The sequence below is a fragment of the Myxocyprinus asiaticus genome, chromosome 15 (genome assembly GCF_019703515.2).
Source record: "Myxocyprinus asiaticus isolate MX2 ecotype Aquarium Trade chromosome 15, UBuf_Myxa_2, whole genome shotgun sequence".
NCBI classification, from domain to species: Eukaryota; Metazoa; Chordata; class Actinopteri; order Cypriniformes; family Catostomidae; genus Myxocyprinus; species Myxocyprinus asiaticus.
This window is the reverse complement of record NC_059358.1, coordinates 5,639,912-5,660,840: the sequence shown is the minus strand read 5'-3', so window position 1 is coordinate 5,660,840 and position 20,929 is coordinate 5,639,912. Positions and strand designations below refer to the sequence as shown.

General features: G+C 39.0%; 1 protein-coding gene across 1 annotated transcript in view; it reads right to left on the bottom strand.

The window, feature by feature from the left end:
* LOC127453076 (CUB and sushi domain-containing protein 3-like) overlaps positions 1-20,929 on the bottom strand; it is a 435,789-nt gene that overhangs the window by 109,738 nt on the left and 305,122 nt on the right. Inside the window, 7 exon segments of the mRNA XM_051719109.1 lie at positions 259-417; positions 3,706-3,894; positions 4,153-4,266; positions 4,772-4,852; positions 14,006-14,151; positions 19,571-19,748; positions 20,325-20,513. Of these exon segments, the coding sequence (XP_051575069.1) occupies positions 259-417; positions 3,706-3,894; positions 4,153-4,266; positions 4,772-4,852; positions 14,006-14,151; positions 19,571-19,748; positions 20,325-20,513 (1,056 nt within the window).

Sequence of the window (20,929 nt, the reverse complement as noted above, 5' to 3'; positions counted from 1 at the left end):
TATAATTTTGCTTTTCAAAATGTTTCAAATGCACTGTTTATTTTTACACTGTTCAACCTTATATCTATATTTTTAAATGCCTTTGATACACTCACTGACTTTACTGCTCCACAGTTACATACAGATACACAAACATTTGGACACAAACACGTGGACAGATGGACATACACTTGAACAGAGGTGTCATGGGCGGACAGACAAAAAGCCACGTGAGACACACATAGAACTGAAAAGGAATTAACAATAGGGGATACATACTTTGATACTCACCCACGTAAGTGATACGGAAGCCCTTTTTGTTGGTGCCGTGATCAGAAGACCAGCGTAAAAACAGCTGGTGACCCGTTGTGGTGATATTGAAGGGCACGCTCAGATCTCCGCTCAGCACGGCCAGACTATGACTATATATATTGGGCCCTGCAAAAAATACATCAATAAAATAACTAGATTTACATTTGCAGAAGGAATTACCAGTGCAAAGCAGCAATAAAATATTGTTATGTACAATGAGAGCTTGAAAAGTTGTAAACTTTACAAACATTTATAAATCGCAAATTGAAAAGGCGAATCACAAGTATTACAATGACATCATCACTGCCGGTTGGTTGGATTTTGACATTGTAACACGTTAAGTCAAAGGGAGATCTTTAATTTTCAAAGTTAAACTCCTTAAAGGGGTCATGTCATGTCATGAGGAATCAAATGTTCCTTGATATTTTGACATATAAGAGGTCTTTCTACAATAAAAACATACTGTAAATTTCCGAATTCAAAACGTTATCCCCAATGCAATAAAAGCATTTATTGAAACCAAGCTGCCAAAATGCCACCTCCTCTACATCCATGTATTAGTGATGTCACAAAGGGTACTCACTAATTCATGACCGTCTCTACAGCAAAAACATCAATGCCTACTTTACATCATCGCACCCTTGGCCCCGCCCACTGGGGGGGGTCAGTTCGTAAAGAGAGAGTGAGAGAGCAGGATATAGGCCTACTGCTCTGCCTCTTGTTGATTTGTGCATAAACTGCTCAACAAACTGTTATTTTGTCCATCTGTGCTATTTTTAATTGTTGGTGTATGTGAACACGCACTAGATGGACGTCTTTGACTGTCTTGATGCATTTCCGTGATGCGCACCTCAGTGCAGGATGATACTGGAAACTGGATGTGTGCTCCTTTAGAGTCCTTTGGACTATGTATATGCGTAATGTGGATGTGTCTTCAGCGTGGATTGCATGTTTTGTCGACTGATATCAGCATGGATTGCATGTGAACCAGTCATAAAACGATTCAAGCTTTGCCAAGGAATTGTCATTGAAGGATATAGGGCAGTTAAAAACACCTGGACCCGATCAAAAACGTAAGTTAACAGTTCCATTCATGAATATATCAAATGTCATGACTGTTTGAAAGTTTATGGTTCTGACACCTTGTCTACACTGGGCGTGTTCATTGATGAGACGCGACACAACAGCTTGAGGCTGTTTACACCGGGCGCGTTGACACAAACTTTCTAAACCGTTTATTTGTGTTTTGGCAGTAGTAGCACCAGTGCAAAATGGAACGGGACACCTGTTTACTGTTGGCGTGACGCGCTGCAACTGACGCTTCCATGGTAGACAGCATCATTTATTATAATGAGTTCTATTGCTTTTGACGCTACGCACCTCTCGCATCCGGTGTAGACAGGGTGTGAGTGGTTAACAGTTGTGCTTGAGATGAACAGTTTAATATATTCAGATGAAATTTGTTGGATCTGTGTTATGTGTAATCCCTGAACTGTAGTTGTATAATATTGTGGGGTTGTTCATTCTCTTCCAAATGAATTTCAAATACGGCTGTATTTGAGGGGCTTCACGATGTTAAAACAGAACAGTGGGCGTTTACGTAGATGTTTAAAGGAGGCCAAAACCAAGCGTTCAGACAGAGAGCCAGAAAGAGTGTGGAAAATGATAATATATTACTAAATTATGACTGTTTTGGTGAAAAAAAAAAAAAAAAAAAACTTCACTAACATTCGGTGGACCTCAGGGAAGATAAAAAAAAACAAAGAGCATTTCGTGACCCCTTTAAAACAAAGTTTATAAAACACAAAAATAGATAGAACACCTAAAGGGGTGTTAACACACAGTGATGTACAGTGAAAAATCAACCACACTTCAATGTTAAATGTATTAAAATGCATAAAGTTTATAAAAATAAATAAACAGCACATCTAAAGGGGCATTCACACGCTAAACAATTTGCAGTGACAAACTGATCAAATTTTAAGATTAAACTTCTAAAACCTTACACAGTTTATAAAAAATATATAAATAAATAGCACACCTAAAGGGCCATTCAAACACGGAATAGTTCACCCAAAAATGAAAATTCTCTCATCATTTACCCACATTCCATCCCATGTGTATGACTTTCTTCTGCTATACACAAAGATTTTTAGAAGAATATCTCAGCTCTATAGGTTCATAAAATGCAAGTGAATGGTGACCAAAACTTTAAAGCTACAAAAAGGACATAAAGGCAGCACAAAAGTAATCCATACAACTCCATGGATAAATCCATGCATTCTGAAGTGCTATGATAGGTGTGGGTGAGAAACAGATCAATATTTAAGCACTTTTTACAATACAATCTCCTCCCTGCCCAGTAGGTGGAGAGATGCATGAAGAATGTGAATCACCAAAAAAAAAAAAAGAATGTGGAAGTGAAAGTGGAGATTTATAGTAAAAAAGGACTTAAATATTGATCTGTTTCTAACCAACACGTATCATATCACTTCTGAAGATACTGATTTAACCACCCGAGTAGTATGGATTACTTTTTTTCTGCCTTTATGTGCTTTTTGGAGCTTCAAAATTTTGGTCACCAGTCACTTGCATTGAATGGACCGGCAGAGCTGAGATATTATTCCAAATATCTTTGTTTGTTCTGCAGAAGAAAGAAAGTTATACACATGGCATGAGGGTGAGTGTATGATGAGGGAATTTTCATTTTTGGGTGAACTATTCCTTTAAAATGTATTCAATTAGTAAAACAATAATAGATAGCACACCTAAAGGGGCATTCACACATACAGCGATTTGTGTTCCATGAAAAAAAAAAAAGAAAATCATACAGGTTTGGAATTAAAGTGGGGGTGAATAAATGACAACAGAATTTTCAGAATTTTGGTTGACTATCCCTTTAAGACACCGGGGACAGAGCTAAATAAAAATAAATTTAAAAAAAATTAAAAGAAATTCGCTTCTCTGTAAAACATGAACAAAAAGGCTTATCTGGTAAAATGAAAAAGATAATGCTTCTCACTTTGTTCCACTGGACTTTTTCAAACGGCACGGCCATTAATGAGCGTCCAGTCAATGATGAGTAATAAAGTAATTTGCTGATTGCAAGCACTTAAGTAATTCGCAGCTAATAACATGCTGAATGTATTTCAGATTGTTTCACTATAAAGAAATACTTTAATCTTGGATCTTTTCAGCGTTTGCTGGTCCCAAATTAGGTTTTTAGCAAATATTTTCCTGCAAAAAAAAAAAAAAAAAAATGACAAACAGATTCCAAGGTTTAAAATGTCGTTTAAAAATTGCATGAAAAATTTCAGATTTATGACAGGGGCAAAGAATAATGGCTGCAATATTCAAGGCCACAGATGCAGTTCTGTCAGCTGATGTCTGAAATGAGGAACAATTCAAACCCACCATCAAAGATCTCCAGAATATCAAATTCTTTCTCCGTCTGGAAGAGTTCAAAGTGTAATGTGATGTTGTAGCCCTTCTCCACATTGATCATCCAGGAGCACATCTGAAGGTTGGGGTAACTGTCAGGGTAACCTGGACTTAGGATCACGCCTGTCGAATCGAACAGTACCTCGTTGTCGGGACATTGCACTAAAAAGAATCCAAACCAAAAAGGATCTTTTAATTCTAAGAGGGGGTTACCAACATCATACGTAGACCTCAGGGGTAAAAATGTATGCTATGACCACTTTTAGCCCAATTACACTATTGCACTGCAAACAAACAATCCAAATTTGGTTTCCTCTTAGTTCAAATGAGACTAACAACTATCGGCAGAGCTAACAGCATGAGGCATAAGAGCACAAGACACAAATGAGACAGCGTGCTAGATGAGCTGCATGAACTAACCTTGGCAGACCGGTGGAGTGCCATCCATCTGCAGTCGCTCACCCAGCCGACAGGTCAGGATCTCACTCCCAAGCAGCGTGAAGCCCGGCAGGCAGCGGTACCTCATGATGTCTCCTGTTGAGTAATTACACACACGGATCTCTGCTTTTTTCTGTTCTGCCACTATAGTGCTTAACAACACATTAGCTAATTAAGATGAGACCGCTAACACACGTATGACAGTAATGATGACAAATGCCGACCATCAAGTGTGAATTACTTGACTTTCACTCTAATTATGCATTACACAATGCATGTGCAACATAATACACAGAGACAGTTAGACATGAACAATATTTACTGTGTGTATGGTGTAAACCTTGTAATATCTGTTGTGCAATGTCTGTTATGTTAAATCATCTAGATATGTATAATGATTGCAAATCTATCATTGATCTATTTTTATGTCCGTCTATTATTTATTTATCTGCCTGTCTGTCTGTTTGTCTTTTCTACCCATATTCATTAAAAAAAAAATTTATCCTGCATTGTGAAGGTTGGCAACTTGAGAACGTATCTTTAATGAGGTCTCATAAACCTCTGCAAACAGATAATCATCAAATGTTCTTCATTCTTTTACCAATTTCAAATACATCATCTTCAGCCAGTATCTCTGCGTTGGCGACGGATGGGGGAGGTTGACAGACGCGAAGTTGGTAAGCTGCAGAGACAACAAAATGGATAAAAGACAATTTTTAACGCCTTCTTAAGTGTTAACACTCTGAAAGCAACCCACACAATTCCACGTGAAATCATCACACCAGTCACTGGCATTTTTCGAAACCTACAACAAAATGACCTGGCACCGCTGCAAAACTATCAAACATAATCTGGGTCATAGCAACCGCCATGTTAAACACTGATTATACGCAACGTTTAATTCGAGTTTCTAAAAGAGGATTACATACAGTACATAAACAACCCTCTATTACGGTTATGCTATGACCACAGTCACTATTGTTATGTAACAAAATTTGGAGTAATACATAACTATAGTGAGCAGAACATCTTGTATTCTCTCACTAAGACATCTACAATTTCATCCTTAAAGGAATAGTTCACCCCAAAATGAAAATTCTCTCATCATTATTCACCCTCATGCCATTCCTCATGCCATCAACTTTCTTTCTTCTGCTGAACACAAATGAAGACTTTTAGAAGAATATTTCAGCTCTGTAGGTCCATACAATGCAAATGAATGGTGACCATAATTTTGAAGCTCCAAAAGCATATAAAGGCAGCATAAAAATAACCAATGCAACTCCAGTGGTTTAATCCATGTTTTCTTGAAGAACAGACCAAAAAGTAAATCTTAAATCATGACATCTGTAGTCCCATGCCAATCATGATTTCAAGCTCAATTACACTTCCTAGTGCCATCTACTGCTTTTTGCATGCGTCAAGAACTAGGATGTGTAATCGAGCTTGAAATCATGATCACCAGGAGACTGCATATGTCAAGATTTATAGTGAAAAAGGAGTTACATTTTGGTCTGTTCTCACCCAAAACCGATTAGATCGCTTCAGAAGACATGGTTTAAACCACTGGAGTCATATAGGTTATTTTTATGCCGTCTTTGTGATTTTTTGGAGCTTCAAAGTTTTAGTAACCATTCAATTGCTATGTATTGACCTAAAGAGCTGAGATATTCTTCTAAAAATCTTTTGTTTTTGTTCTGCAGAAGAAACAATGTCATACACATCTGGGATGGCATGAGGGTGAGTAAATGATGAGAGAATTTTTATTTTTGGTGCACTATTCCTTTAAGTAAGCTATGTTTATAATGGACATGTGCTGCACGTTGTGATGTGACAAAAAACTTTACTGTGGGAATATTTCTATAGAAGGGACACTAAAAGCGCCTTTTAATTAATTTACCCTGTTTTAGTTGTTCAAATAAAGGAAAAGTGCTTTGAATCATCCATCAATGTTCTTAAAATTCTGAAAATTACAAAAAGTAATGCAAACTCTGGTGTTAGCCCAAGGAGGACTTCCCTAACTGAGTCTTGGTTCTCCCAAGGTTTGTTCCACCTCTATTTAAGGGAATTTTTCTTCGCTACTGTTGCCTTTGTCTTGCTCGCTGTGGGGTGTTTGTAAATTGTAATTTTTCTATTTTATCTAATGCTGCTTTGAATAAATGAATGAATGAATGAATGAATGTTACATTTATATAGCACTTTTCTGACACTACACTCAAGGTGCTTTACACAGTGAACAGGGGACTCTCCTCAACCACCACCAGTGTGCAGCATCCACTTGGATGATGCGACGGCAGCCATAGTGCGCCAGTACGCTCACCACACACCAACTACTGGTGGAGAATTGGGGGTGGGGTGGGGGGGTATTTTGCCAGGGGAAATATTGCTTTGGAATAATATGTAAAGAACGTATTGTTAAAACACACACACACACACACACACACACACACATATATACAGTTGAAGTCAGAAGTTTACATACACTTAGGTTGACATCATTAAAACTCATTTTCTAAACATTCTAGTTTTGGCAAGTCGTTTAGGACATCTACTTTGTGCATGACACAAGTAATTCTTCCAACAATTGTTTACAGACAGATTGTGTCACTTTTAATTGACTATATCTGTAACGATTGCAGGAAGAGTCAAAAGAGCAGGATCTAAATGCAGCTTATATTTAATAACAAAACTAGTCCAGATACAAAACTTGGAAACAGGAACAGAGACACAAGAAGGTAAACACAAAACTTCAAACTAAAAGTCTCTCATCTCTTAACAGCCTCTGGTGACTGCTAGGCAAATGTCTCAGGTGTTACAATATCACAATTCCAGTGGGTCAGAAGTGTACATACACTAAGTTAACTGTGCCTTTAAGCAGCTTGGAAAATTCCTGAAAATGATGTCAAGCCTTTAGACAATTAGCTTCTGATAGGAGGTGTACTGAACAGGAAGTGTACCTGTGGATGTATTTTAAGGCCTTCCTTCAAACTCAGTGCCTCTTTGCTTGACATCATGGTAAAATCATAAGAAATCAGCCAAGAACTCAGAAAAAAAAATTGTGGACTTCCACAAGTCTGGTTCATCCTTGGGAGCAATTTCCAAATGCCTGAAGGCACCACGTTCATCTGTACAAACAATAGTACGCAAGTATAAACACCATGGGACCACGCAGCCATCATACTGCTCAGGAAGGAGATGCATTCTGTCTCCTAGAGATGAACGTAGTTTGGTGTGAAAAGTGCAAATCAATCCCAGAACAACAGCAAAGGACCTTGTGAAGATGCTGGAGGAAACAAGTAGACAAGTATCTATATCCACAGTAAAATGAGTCCCATATCGACATAACCTGAAAAGCTGCTCAGCAAGGAAGATGCCACTGCTCCAAAACCACCATAAAAAAGCCAGACTACAGTTTGCAAGTGCACATGGGGACAAAGATATTACTTTTTGGAGAAATGTCCTCTGGTATAATGAAACAAAATTGAACTGTTTGGCCATAATGACCATCGTTATGTTTGGAGGAAAATCAAATCAAATCAAATCACTTTACTGTCACACAGCCATATACACAAGTGCAATGGTGTGTGAAATTCTTGGGTGCAGTCCCGATCAACATAGCAGTCGTGACAGTGATGAGACAGTACCAAATTACAATAACATCAAATTAACACAGCACAATTTAAACATCTGATATACACATAATTACACTCAACAATATACAAATAATAACATACACTGTACAGTATACAATACGCACTATATAGATACACATTATTCAATAAAAAAATAAAAAATAAAAAAATATTTAAAAAAAATGTATATATAGTATATATAGAATGTACAGTATTGTACTGTATTGACATTCAGGCTGTCGGTTGATAGTCAGTTGTTAAGAGAGAATATAATATAATAATAATATAATTTATGACAGTCCGGTGTGAGATATAAGAGTAAGGGTAATAAAGTGCAGTGCTGATGTATTTTGATCGTGGGAGATCAAGAGTTCAGAAGTCTGATTGCTTGGGGGAAGAAGATGTCATGGAGTCGGCTGGTGCGGGTCCTGATGCTGCGATACCGCCTACCTGATGGTAGCAGTGAGAGCAGCCCATGGCTCGGGAGGCAGGAGTCTCTGATGTTCCTCCGAGCTTTTTTCACACACCGCCTTGTATATATTTCCTGGAGGGAGGGAAGCTCACCTCCGATGACGTGTCTGGCAGTTCGCACCACCCTTTGCAGTGCTTTGCGGTTGTGGGCGGTGCTATTGCCGTACCAGGCGGAGATGCAGTCAGTCAGGATGCTCTCTACAGTGCAGGTGTAGAACCGTGTGAGGATGTGGCGGTTCAATCCAAACTTCCTCAGCCGTCTCAGGAAGAAGAGGCGCTGATGAGCCTTCTTCACAACGACTTCAGTGTGGATGGACCATGTGAGTTCCTCAGTGATGTGGACACCCAGGAACTTGAAGCTGCTGACTCTCTCCACTGGTGCTCCATTGATAGTGATGGGACTGTGTTCTCTGTCTTTTCTTCTGAAGTCCACCACAAGCTCCTTCATCTTACTGACGTTGAGGGAGAGGTTGTGCTCCTGACACCAGTGTATCAAAGTGTGCACCTCCTCTCTGTAGGCTGTTTCACCATTGTCAGTGATCAGACCTACCACCGTCGTGTCATCAGCAAACCTAATGATGGCGTTGGAGCTATGTGTTGCCACGCAGTCATGTGTGTACAAGGAATACAGTAGTGGGCTGAGAACACAGCCCTGCGGGGCTCCAGTGTTGAGGGACAGTGATGAGGAGATGTTGCTGCCTATTCTAACCACCTGGCGTCTGCTTGACAGGAAGTCCAGGATCCAGCTGCACAGCGATCTGTTTAAGCCCAGAGCCCGGAGTTTCTCATCTAGCTTGGAGGGCACTATGGTGTTGAATGCTGAGCTGTAGTCTACAAACAGCATTCTCACATAAGTGTTCTTTTTTTCCAGGTGAGAACACTGGAGAGAGCAGTGTGTATTGTAGATGCAATGGCATCATCAGTGGAGCGGTTGTTGCGGTAAGCAAACTGCAACGGGTCAAGAGAGAGAGGCAGCACAGAGCAGATGTAATCTCTGATTAGTCTCTCAAAGCATTTGCTGATGATGGGGGTCAGAGCAACAGGATGCCAGTCATTTAAGCAAGTTATTTTTGATTGCTTTGGAACAGGCACAATGGTGGATGTTTTAAAGCATGTGGGGACTACAGACAAAGAGAGGGAAAGGTTGAAAATGTCCGTAAAAACACCAGCCAGCTGGTTCACGCACGCTCTGATGACGCGGCCCGGAATGCCGTCTGGGCCCACGGCTTTGCGGATATTCACCCGTCGGAAGGATTGGGTTACATCCGCTACAGAGACGGAGAGTGAACTAACCTCTGTAGCTTCAGCCGCGAGAGCTCTCTCCGCGACGGCGGTGTTATTTCCCTCAAAACGAGCATAAAAAGTATTTAGCTCATCCGGGAGAGAGGCAGTGGTGTTCATGGCGGAGTTTTTATTCCCTTTAAAGTCCGTGATGTTAATTCCCTGCCACATGCTTCTAGAGTTGGTGGTGTTAAATTGTCCTTCAATCTTGCTCCTGTACTGGCGTTTTGCGGTTCTGATAGTTTTTCGGAGGGCATAACTGGCTTGTTTATGCTTCTCCGCGTTCCCTGAATTAATAGCGGAGGTCCGCACATTAAGTGCCGCGCGAACATCGTTATTTATCCATGGTTTCTGATTCGGATAGATCCGTATTGTTCTGGTCAGAACCACGTCCTCCACACACTTTTTGATGAAACACATTACGCTATCACCGTAAAGCTCGATGTCATCAGCGGACCGGAACATCTCCCAGTCCGTGTGATCAAAACTTGTCTTGTAGCATGGAATTTGATTGGTCCGACCAGCACTGGATCGTTCTGAGGGTGGGTGCTTCCTGTTTCAGTTTCTGCCTGTAAGCGGGCAGAAGCAGAATGGAAGAGTGGTCCGATTTGCCAAATGGTGGGCGGGGGAGGGATTTGTAGCCATCACGGAAGGGAGAGTAGCAATGGTCCAAAACCCGGTCCCCTTGTGTGTTGAAACTAATGTGCTGGTGGTATTTTGGTGCGACTGATTTGAAACTGGCTTTATTAAAGTTCCCGGTCACAATGAACGCGGCCTCAGGGTGCGCGGTTTCCTGCTCACTTATACTCCCATACAGTTCCTTGAGTGCCGGTCTGTGTCGGCTTGTGGCGGGATGTACACAGCAGTGATAATGACCGCTATGAATTCCCTCGGTAGCCAGAATGGTCGACACAGAAGCATAAGAAATTCCAAATCAGGAGAGCAGAAAGACTTGAAAGAATGTACGTTCCTCTGATCACACCAGGATTTGTTGGTCATAAAACATACACCACCTCCTCTGCTTTTACCTGAGAGGTCTTTGGCTCTGTCCGCTCGGTGCAAGGAGAACCCCACGGGTTCAATGGCTGAGTCTGGAATCTCCGCAGACATCCAAGTTTCCGTAAGGCAGATAATGCAGCAGTCCCTTGTATCTCGTTGGAAAGAGATCCGCGGTTTCAGCTCGCAGAGCTTGTTATCCAGAGACTGAACATTTGCCAGTAGAATAGTGGGTAGCGGGAGTCGATTTGCGCGGCGTCTTACTCTAATGAGAACGCCGGCTCTGTTTCCCCTTTTCCTTTTGCGTTTCCGCAGCCGTGCTGCCCAGACAAAGGGCTCCGCTTGCGTGTTTGTAAACAGCGGGTCGGCATTGAGAAATTTGAAGTCCGGTTTACGGTGTGAAATTGCTGAACCAATGTCCAAAAGTGTTTGTCTGTCGTAGACAATAAGGCAGACAACATCCAAGACAAAAAACATAAGAATTGTGAACAAAACAAACAAAACTCTACTATGTTGTGTCAGAGCTCGCAACGCATCAGCCATACTCGGCGCCATCATGAGCCAGTGAGGCTTGAAAGCCGAAGAACACCATCCCAACCGTGAAGCATTGGGGTGGCAGCATCATGTTGTGGGAGTGCTTTGCTGCAGGAGGGACTGGTGCACTTCACAAAATAGTTTTCCCCCCTTTTTTCTGATTGTCCAATTGGGCCAGAAGTTCAGATTTTAACTTGCCCTGCCCCAAATATTATCATATATTTATTTATTTATAGCAATATTGTAATTTTTCACTGAACTTTTTTCCTTTCACAAAAAAGCTGAAATGCAATGACACTTTACTGGAAAAAACAAAAAACCAAAACAAATGGCACATAGTGCTTCCACCATATTACTATTTTGTTTATAATTTTCAACCCATTTCAACTGATGCTTCCATGCCCAAAAGTCACTGTTGTAATTTTGAAAAAACCCAAATATCTCTTCACAACAAGCCGTATGATTCATGTCCGTAGCACAAATGGTGCAGAATAATTATTTGCCAAGGGGTTTCTTTAAAATCCTTCTTGAAATCAAAAGAATGAGCTATACGAGTATGAGCAATCAACACTAACTACTCTTTTCATGTACAGAAGATCTGACAAATGTTAGACACCACCTCTGATTTCATTTAGAATTCAACATCAGGAGGGATACTACAAAAAAAAAAAAAAAAAAAAAAACACTCTCTCAGCTGAAGAACTAACTGAGATTACACATAAAATGGTAATTTCAAAGAGGAGAATGGGCATTTTGGTAGCTCTGGGTCCACTTCCATCTTATTTTATTATCTTTTAAAATTATAATGAGCTTTGTGCTTTGCAGCACTTGACATGAGTTCCTTATGTTGTAATGGTTTGTTTGCAAGCTTCTAAATCATCAGCAGAAAATATGCTAACACAGATATTAACCGCCAGTATTGAATAACAGTTTCCCATTACAACTGCAAAATGGACTAGAGAAAACCCCTGCGGTTCAAAGGTCATGTGATGTGTTATGACACATCTTCTTTGTTCCATAACCAAGTGACCTGCCAAGATAGAAAGCATAGGTGTGCTCCTGACAGGAAGGCTGGTCGAAAAAACTTTGGAAATAAATATGCTATCTTCTAATATATCTTCTTTTGGGAACTATATTACAGATGTCCTTTGAGAAAAAGGCCATCCAAAAATGCATTGCAACAAATAAAACTATTTTTTTATTATGTAATTTTTTTAATAGAATTATGATTTTTTTTTATTTTATAAAATGTACCAAATTGTTAGCTTAGCAACTTCATAACATTAAACTCTATAGAACCAATTGTAAGTCAAGTCTCACGTACGCTTTGTGTTTTAGTTGTTGCTGATGTGGAATGTTCCAAATCAGTCACTTATGAGGATACATGATGGTTAGGATGCAGCCTTAGAAGCCGTTCATACCAATTGTATTCTTGCGCTAAAAAAAACTAGACACAGTGCAAAAAATAGAACAAAATGCAGGTGTCTCAAGATATGTTTTAAAATTTTTAAGTTCTTTTTGACTTGACACACTGTCTAAAAAATCATGCTGCTCCTGCAAGAGATGCTGAAAAGCAACAAAATGGTCAAACATCCACCAAGCGCATGTTTACTTTGAAAACCAACTGAAAAACTGCACAGACAAACGCGAAAACTCCTTCGGTGTAAATGGCCCTTTAGAGGGCAGCTGCTTATGTAGGCAGCAGGGTAGACCACCTTTGGAATAGATGTAAAATCATCAAGCATGAACTTTTTTTTGGATATCTACACATGCTTGTTCAGAAATGGACATTATAAAGAATGATGGAAGTTTTCAAGCACTTTGTTTAACCATCAAACTGTGGCAGATGTAATCAAAGCAATTTTTCCCCAAAAAACAAGCAATATAATTTCTAGCCGATGTCTTTAAAGGCATTTAAAAAAAAAAAAAAACACAAGGGGCAAAAAGCATTATATGCTAAAAAGGCATTTTAAATGAAAAGGTTGTCATTGTTTATTCATGACATTCCAAACCTGTGTGCTATTTTCAGTGAAACAAGGAAAAAGTTTGAAGAATCTTTACGCTGCTTTTTTGCATATAAGACAGTTCATTGTAACATCTGTCAAGCTCCACAAAGCACAAAAACACATAAGTATCATAAAAGTGGTCCATATGATGTGCGCTAACTTCAAAGTCTTCTGAAGCCATATGATAGCTTTGTTTAGGAAACAACAAGTCGTTATTCACTGATAATCTTTCCCTCCAGTGAACTGTTAACTTGCGAGCAACTGCGATTGTAATTGATCAGTCCCTTTTTTGAATCAGTTGATACAGTTTAAATCGATTAAACTTTAAAGAAGTATTTGTTCATGAATCCGGAATCGCTACTTCTCTCATGAATGCACCAAGGAGAACTAGGGCGGATGTGAAGATTTTCAGTGAATAATGACTTAAATCTCAATCTGTTCCTCACACAAAGCTATCTTATGACTTCTGAAAACTTGAAATACAGTGCATGGACCATTTTAATGATGATTTGATGGTGCTTCTTTGCCCTATTTAAAGCTTGAAAGCTCCAGTCCTCATTTATTGTAATTGCATGGAAAATGTGACTAGTATAGTCTTCAAAAAAAGACCTTTTCGTGTGTTTGGAACAACATGAGGGTGAGTTAATAATTACAGAAGTTTCATTTTTGGGTGAACTATCCTTTAAGGCAGACACTGGAATGTTTATAATGCAATTTCACAGCAAAATTGTAGTTGAATTCATGGAAATTTACGAATTGTATCCGTGTACATACAGCATAAGTAACATGCTCTGTGGGCGTGAGGGAATAAACCAGGATAATCAACCTGATAATAAGCAGCACACAGGCTATAAACAAAACTAAGCTGCAGTGAATGAGGAACATCATATTGGGAACCTGCGGAAAAATGCTCACCATGGTAAAGCAGAACAAAGAATCCGCTAGTGCTGAAGTCACTGTGGAACTTCAGCAAGATGTGATTGGATGTGCTGGAAACACTCTCCTGGGGTGAACTACCGCTGAATTGACCGATCTGTGGAGATGTTTGATCGGGACCATCCCTAAGGGAGACAGTTAAATAATGGTTATGATCTGCAACACCGATCTATCAATTTAAAGGTACAGTTCACCCACAAATTCATTTGCTCACCCTCATGTTACAAACTCATCTGACTTCCATGGAAGACAAAATGAGATAGTAAGGCAGAATGTAAGCCTCAGTCACCATTTATTTTCATTGTATGGACAAAAGATGGAAGTGAATGGTGACTGAGGCTAACGTTAAGCCTAACATCTCCTTTAGTGTTCCACAGAAAATAAGAAGGTCATATAGGTTTGGAACAACATTGGTGGATGAATAAATTAGGACAGAATTGATTTTTTGGGTGAATTTCCCCTTTAACGCAGAGGTCTTCGAGTCTATTCCTGTTGATGCACAACAGTACACATTTTGTAAGTCTCCCATAGTTGATAAACACAGTTTGGGTGATGGAGTCTCTGCTAATGAGCTGATGATTTCAGTCAGGTGTGTTAAATAAGGGCGACATCCAAACATCCAAAATATGCAGTGCTGTGGGTCCCCAGGAAAAGACTTGAAGACCTCAGCTTTAACATGTTAATTAAGTACCCTTTCACAAGTACAGAAATGTTGTAATGAGGATTTTAAACTTTTTAACTTAATCAGCATATGATCAAATTCATTCTATTAAAATTTGTAATCAATCAACAGCTCTATTTAAACCTTTTTGACTTTCAACCCAAGGTTTCTTTTGTTTACTGATGTGCAATACTCTTTGACTCTTGCTAAGTAATTCTTTCCTGTGTCTGGCAGTCGCGTCTCTGGGATTTTGTAATGAATGTTTACAAAAGCAGGAGAGAAAACATGAGAATGAAGCCTGTCTGCTGCATTGCAATCAACAACCTGAATAAAGCAGCTGAAAAGTGAATTACCAACCTGACGCAGAGCAATCAAACACTGACCTTGGTCCTTTATCACTGAAAAATCTGTAATCGTTTTTATTTTTTTAAAAAGGCACTTTTATATATCAAACAGCTGCAGCTTTTTACAGGAAGAAGCTTGAGTGAAAAAAGTGACGAAAAATGTTGCAATGACAAAAAGCAAAGCAATCCACATTTCTAAATTATAATAAACCTTACACACCATTAGTCAAAAGCTTGGACATACTTGAATGAATTTGTTTCTTATTATTTAAAAACTTTTTGATCTAAAGGGTTATGCATACATGTTTGAAATTAAATTTGTAGAAAAATATGAAATGTGCCTACATATAAATTTCTTCACAAAATGAAAATTCATCCAACAACTGTCCAGCATACTTGGGAACTCCTTAAATAATGTTTAAAGAGCATGACATGACCCCTTTGAAATGTTTAGACAAGGAGTCAAAAGAAATTTTACAAAAGTGCATATTGCAGGTCAGTCCATATTCTTTAACAGCACAATTGATAATGAAAGAACTGTAAAGAACAGTACTTATTGCTTTCTTTGAATAATACTTTATGAATATATTGTGATGCATCAGATGCACACATAATGTTGTAAGGGACGCAGACTTAGAATCACCTCAGTTTGCCTGTAAAGTATACTTACTAATTTATAGCGTGAGCCTTTTACTTTTGCACCAGCTAATTCACACTTCAGTATGAATGTTCACTCAAGGAGGAAATCGATGGAAGGTACAAAAGACAGATAAAAAATAGATAAAAGATTAAAGCAAAGAATTATGTGACTCTCGGTGTAACCAGTCCTGCTCGACCCGCTCTGAGCGGGATTTGAACCAGCGTCTCCGGCATGGGGGAGATGCCGCTAACGAGGAGGCTAAAGGCTACAGCCCCTAGCGTCAGTCACTAGTGCGCCTCTTGTGGCCAGGGGAGTGAGGTTTACACACACTGCACAGCATGTACCAGCTGTCTACTGTTACACTCACCTCCCTAAACCTCACTCCCACCTGGGTTGCAGCACCACTTTAACTGGTCCTGCTCGACCCGCTCCGAGCAGGATTTAAACCAGCGTCTCCGGTATGGTAGGCAGGCGCGCTAACAAGGAGGCTAAAGGCTACAGCCCCTAGCGTCAGTCACTAGTGTGCCTCTTGAGGCCAGGGTAGTAAGGCTTACACACACTGCACAGCACATACAGTTGAAGTCAGAAGTTTATATACACTTAGGTTGAAGTCATTAAAACTATTTTTTAACCACTCCACAGATTTAATATTAGAAAACTATAGTTTTAGCAAGTCATTTAGGACATCTACTTTGTGCATGAGTAATTTTTCAAAAAATAGTTTACAGACAGATTGTTTCACTTTTAATTGACTATATCACAATTCCAGTGGGTCAGAAGTTTAAATACACTAAGTTAACTGTGCCTTTAAGCAGCTTGTAAAATTCCAGAAAATGATGTCAAGCCTTTAGACAATTAGCCAATTAGCTTCTGATAGGAGGTGTTCTGAATTGGAGGTGTACTTGTGGATGTATTTTAAAGCCTACCTTCAAACTCAGTGCCTCTTTGCTTGACATCATGGAAAAATAAAAATAAATCATCCAAGACCTCCGAAAAAACCCCAAAAAAAACATTGTGGACCTCCACAAGTCCGGTTCATCCTTGGGAACAATTTCCAAACACCTGAAGGTACCACGTTCATCTATACAAACAATAGTACACAAGTATAAACACCATGGGACCATGCAGCCATCATACCACTCAGGAAGGAGACGCATTCTGTCTCCTAAACATGAATGTAGTTTGGTGTGAAAAGTGCATATCAATCCCAGAACAACAGCAAAGGACCTTGTGAAGATGCTGGAGGAAACAAGTAGACAAGTATCTATATCCACAGTAAAACGAGTCCTATATTGACATAACCTGAAGGGCTGCTCAGCCAGGAAGATGCCACTGCTCCAAAACCACCATAAAAAAGGCAGACTACAGTTTGCAAGTGCACATGGGGACAAAGATCTTACTTTTTGTAGAAATATTCTCTGGTCATAATGACCGTCGTTATGTCTGGAGGAAAAAGTGTGAGGCTCGCAAGCCGAAGAACACCATCCCAACCGTGAAGCATGAGGGTGGCAGCATCATGTTGTGTGTGTGCTTTGCTGCAGGAGGGACTGGTGCACTTCACAAAATAGATGGCATCATGAGGAAGGAAAATTATGTGGACACTGAAGCAACATCTCAAGACATCATCCAGGAAGTTAAAGCTCAGTCGCAAAAGGGTCTTCTAAATGGACAATGACCCCAAGCATACCTCCAAAGTTGTGGCAAAATGGCTTAAAGACAACAAAGTCAAGGTATCGGAGTGGCCATCACAAAGCCCTGACCTCAATCCGATAGAAAATTTGTGGGCAGAACTGAAAAAGCGTGTGCGAACAAGAAGGCCTACAAACCTGACTCAGTTACACCAGTTCTGTCTGGAGGAATGGGCCAAAATTCCAGCAGCTTATTGTTAGAAGCTTGTGGAAGGCTACCCAAAATGTCTGACCCAAGTTAAACAATTTAAAAACAATGCTACCAAATACTAACAAAGTGTATGCAAACTTCTGACCCACTGGGAATGTGATGAAAGAAATAAAAGCTGAAATAAATAATTCTCTCTACTATTATTCTGACATTTCACATTCTTAAAATAAAGTAGTGATCCTAACTGACCTAAGACGGGGAATGTTTACACGATTGAATGTCAGGAATTGTGAAAAACTGAGTTTAAAAGTATTTGGCTAAGGTGTATGTAAACTTCAACTGTACCAGTTGACTACCGTTGCACTCATCCCCTAAACCTTTCTCCCATCCGGTTCACGAGAGGGATTCGAACCAGCATTTCTGGCATGGGAGGTGGGTGCTAACAAGGAGGCTTAAGGCTACAGCCCCTAGTGTCAGTCGCTAGTGTGACTCTTGAAGCCAGGGGAGTGAGGTTCACACATTGCACAGCTACCTACCAGCTGTCTACTGTTACATCAGCATGCATAATTAATTCAGAATTAGCACTGCAGATTTCAGATAATTATGCATAAATGTGTCTGAATTCTGTCTGAAAAAGCTGAAATAATGCAATTATAATAAAATAAAATAACATTTGCATATCAATTATCGGACACTTACGAATAAAAATAAATATATAATGGTTGTACAAAAACAATATCAGTCAATCTCTATCCAAAACCCAACTTGTTTTTTTTAACCATGGTGGAATGCTTGATGGATCATTAACATAGATACAAAACTAGAGATAGACCGATAATTGGTTTGGCCGATATTTTTTAATGCTATTCACACTTTAGTGTTCACACATTAAATAAAGAATTATTGTGTCAAAAAGCAAAAAATAAGACAATAATTAAAAATCAGTTCTGCATTTCGGTAATCAGACACTTCTACATAAAAACAACTGGTATGGGTTAAAATATATATTAAAATTATAAAAAAATATATCTATTGTTGCACAATACAAGTTGTTTCCAGTCCAAAACCCAACAATGTTTTCAAACACCATTATGGAATGCTTGATGGATCATTAAAATAGATCCAAAACTTGAGATAAACCGATAGTTCCAATATTTTTTATTTATTTATTTTTTACAGATATTCACACTTTAATATTCACACAATGAATAAAGAAACAATGTGTGAGAAAGCAATAATAACAACAATTAAAAACAGTTCAGCATATCGGTAATCAGACACTTCCATATAACAACAATCAGTGTCGGTCATCATTTTTCTTTCTATTTTTAAATATCGGTTGATCTCAATCTAAAACCCAACAATGTTTTCAAACACCATGGCGGAATGCTTGATGGATCACTACCATAGATCCAAAACTAGAGTTAGACTAATAATTGGTTTGCCAGTAATTTTTTACCTATATTCACACTTTAATATTAATACAACAAATAAATAATTATTGTGTCAAAAATCAGAAATGACACAATAACTAAAAAATCTGTTCTGCATATCGGTAATCGGCTACTTACACATAAGAGCAATCGGTATTTGCTGCATAAATAAATAAGTAACGGTTCATATGCTGGATGGATCATTAGTGTGATTCAAAACTAGAGATAATGGCCAGTAATCAGTTTGACCAGTATTTTTAACCGATATTCACACATTTGTGAATACTTTTGCGAACAGTTATTTTGTGAATTACTATCGGTTAACGGTTATGAGTCTTTAAAGAATAGCTGCTCTCACCACTGTGAAATGTTTATCACAGTATGTTTATATTGTTGTAGTCTAATGATTATTTTTTTATTGCGTGAAATAGCAGACATAAAACAATAATAAACAATTGGTATACATGATAAAAAATTATCAGTATCGGTTTAAAAAAAAACAAACACCACGAAGTTTTAAATTAGGACCCTCCTAATATCAGCTCTTACATTTGTGATGTTGTACGACACCTAACAGATGTTCATCTTTAGGTGACGGTTTCTTATAAACGTTCACAGCAGTCTTACCAGATGGTGATGTAGTCGTAGATCGGTTCTGTGTTGAGCACAGTGAAGTTGATGTGGATGCCGTTGCCTGGAGGTACTCGGATGCTCCATATACAGTCTTTCAGATTGGGGTAGTCAGCTGGGTGGCCCGGAGAGTAGATGGTCCCATTAAGGGCTGTGATATTACCACCACAAAGTGCTGATGGAAGACAAACAAAATCAGAACACATTTGAAGTTCAACTCAATCTGCAATTCATGGAGAATTACAATGCATTTTACATGCAACCGCATCAGGCAATAAAGCAGTAACATAAAACTAGATATACAAGCAATGGTTTGTCCTACATTGCTTTTAAAGGAATAGTTCATCCAAAAATTGTAATTCTGACATTATTTGCTCACCCATTTGCCATTTAAAACCTGTTTGCTGTTATTTTTTCCCCCTTGAAACACTAAAGGATCATGCATTATGCATCTTCTTTTTCATACAACAACAGTTCATATTGACCATGCCAGTCAAACGTCAAAAAGACACCACTGAAGTACCATAAAAGCAGTCCATAGACATGAGGGTGAGTAAATAATGATATAATATTCATTTTAGGTGAACTATCCCTTTAATGCTTGCAGAAAAGGCACCATATACAGTATGGTCCATGTGTTTTCCCCAAAGCTTTTTGTAGAGTTTAATTACAAAACATGACAGTTTAATTAAAAACATGACAGGTTTGAGTCTATGGAAACAGACAGAGGAGGAGGGGTCTGTTTGGGTACCTTCACAGCGAGGCACAGGATGGTTCCAGTTGCGGCTGATTCCATGCAAGCATGTGAGGGACGCCTCACCCAGCAGCGTGTATCCCGGCAGACACTGGAAAGAGATGGTCATGCCCACTCCAAAATCACTGCCAATCACCACACCATTCCGAAAGGGCCGTGGATCCGGACACCTCTGCAGTTCATATGCTGAACCGGTCAAACAAAAGCAATCAAAGTCAGTTTTATATTTGCATGTACTGTACTTATTTAAATGGTTTTATTCAACAACAGAAGCATAGTCAAAGAACATAAAATAAAGGTTCTTCATAGGTTTAGCAAAAGGTATTTTTTTGAACTTTTTGTCACTTTTATGGAGCTTTGTCAGGGTTGATGAAATATTTAATTTGACATAAAAAAAATAAATAAAAAAACAAGCTTGTGAGTTATATACATATTGATAAAAACGTTACACATTCTTGATCGTTTTATTTTTATGTCACTTATAAATATGAGTAGACATGTGTAGTGCTGTGGGCTTATTTCGAGAATACAGTTGCATTTTTTGGGCCCCAATAGCACTCAAATCTCTTCACCAACTAGTCACATATTTTGGGCTAGTTTTG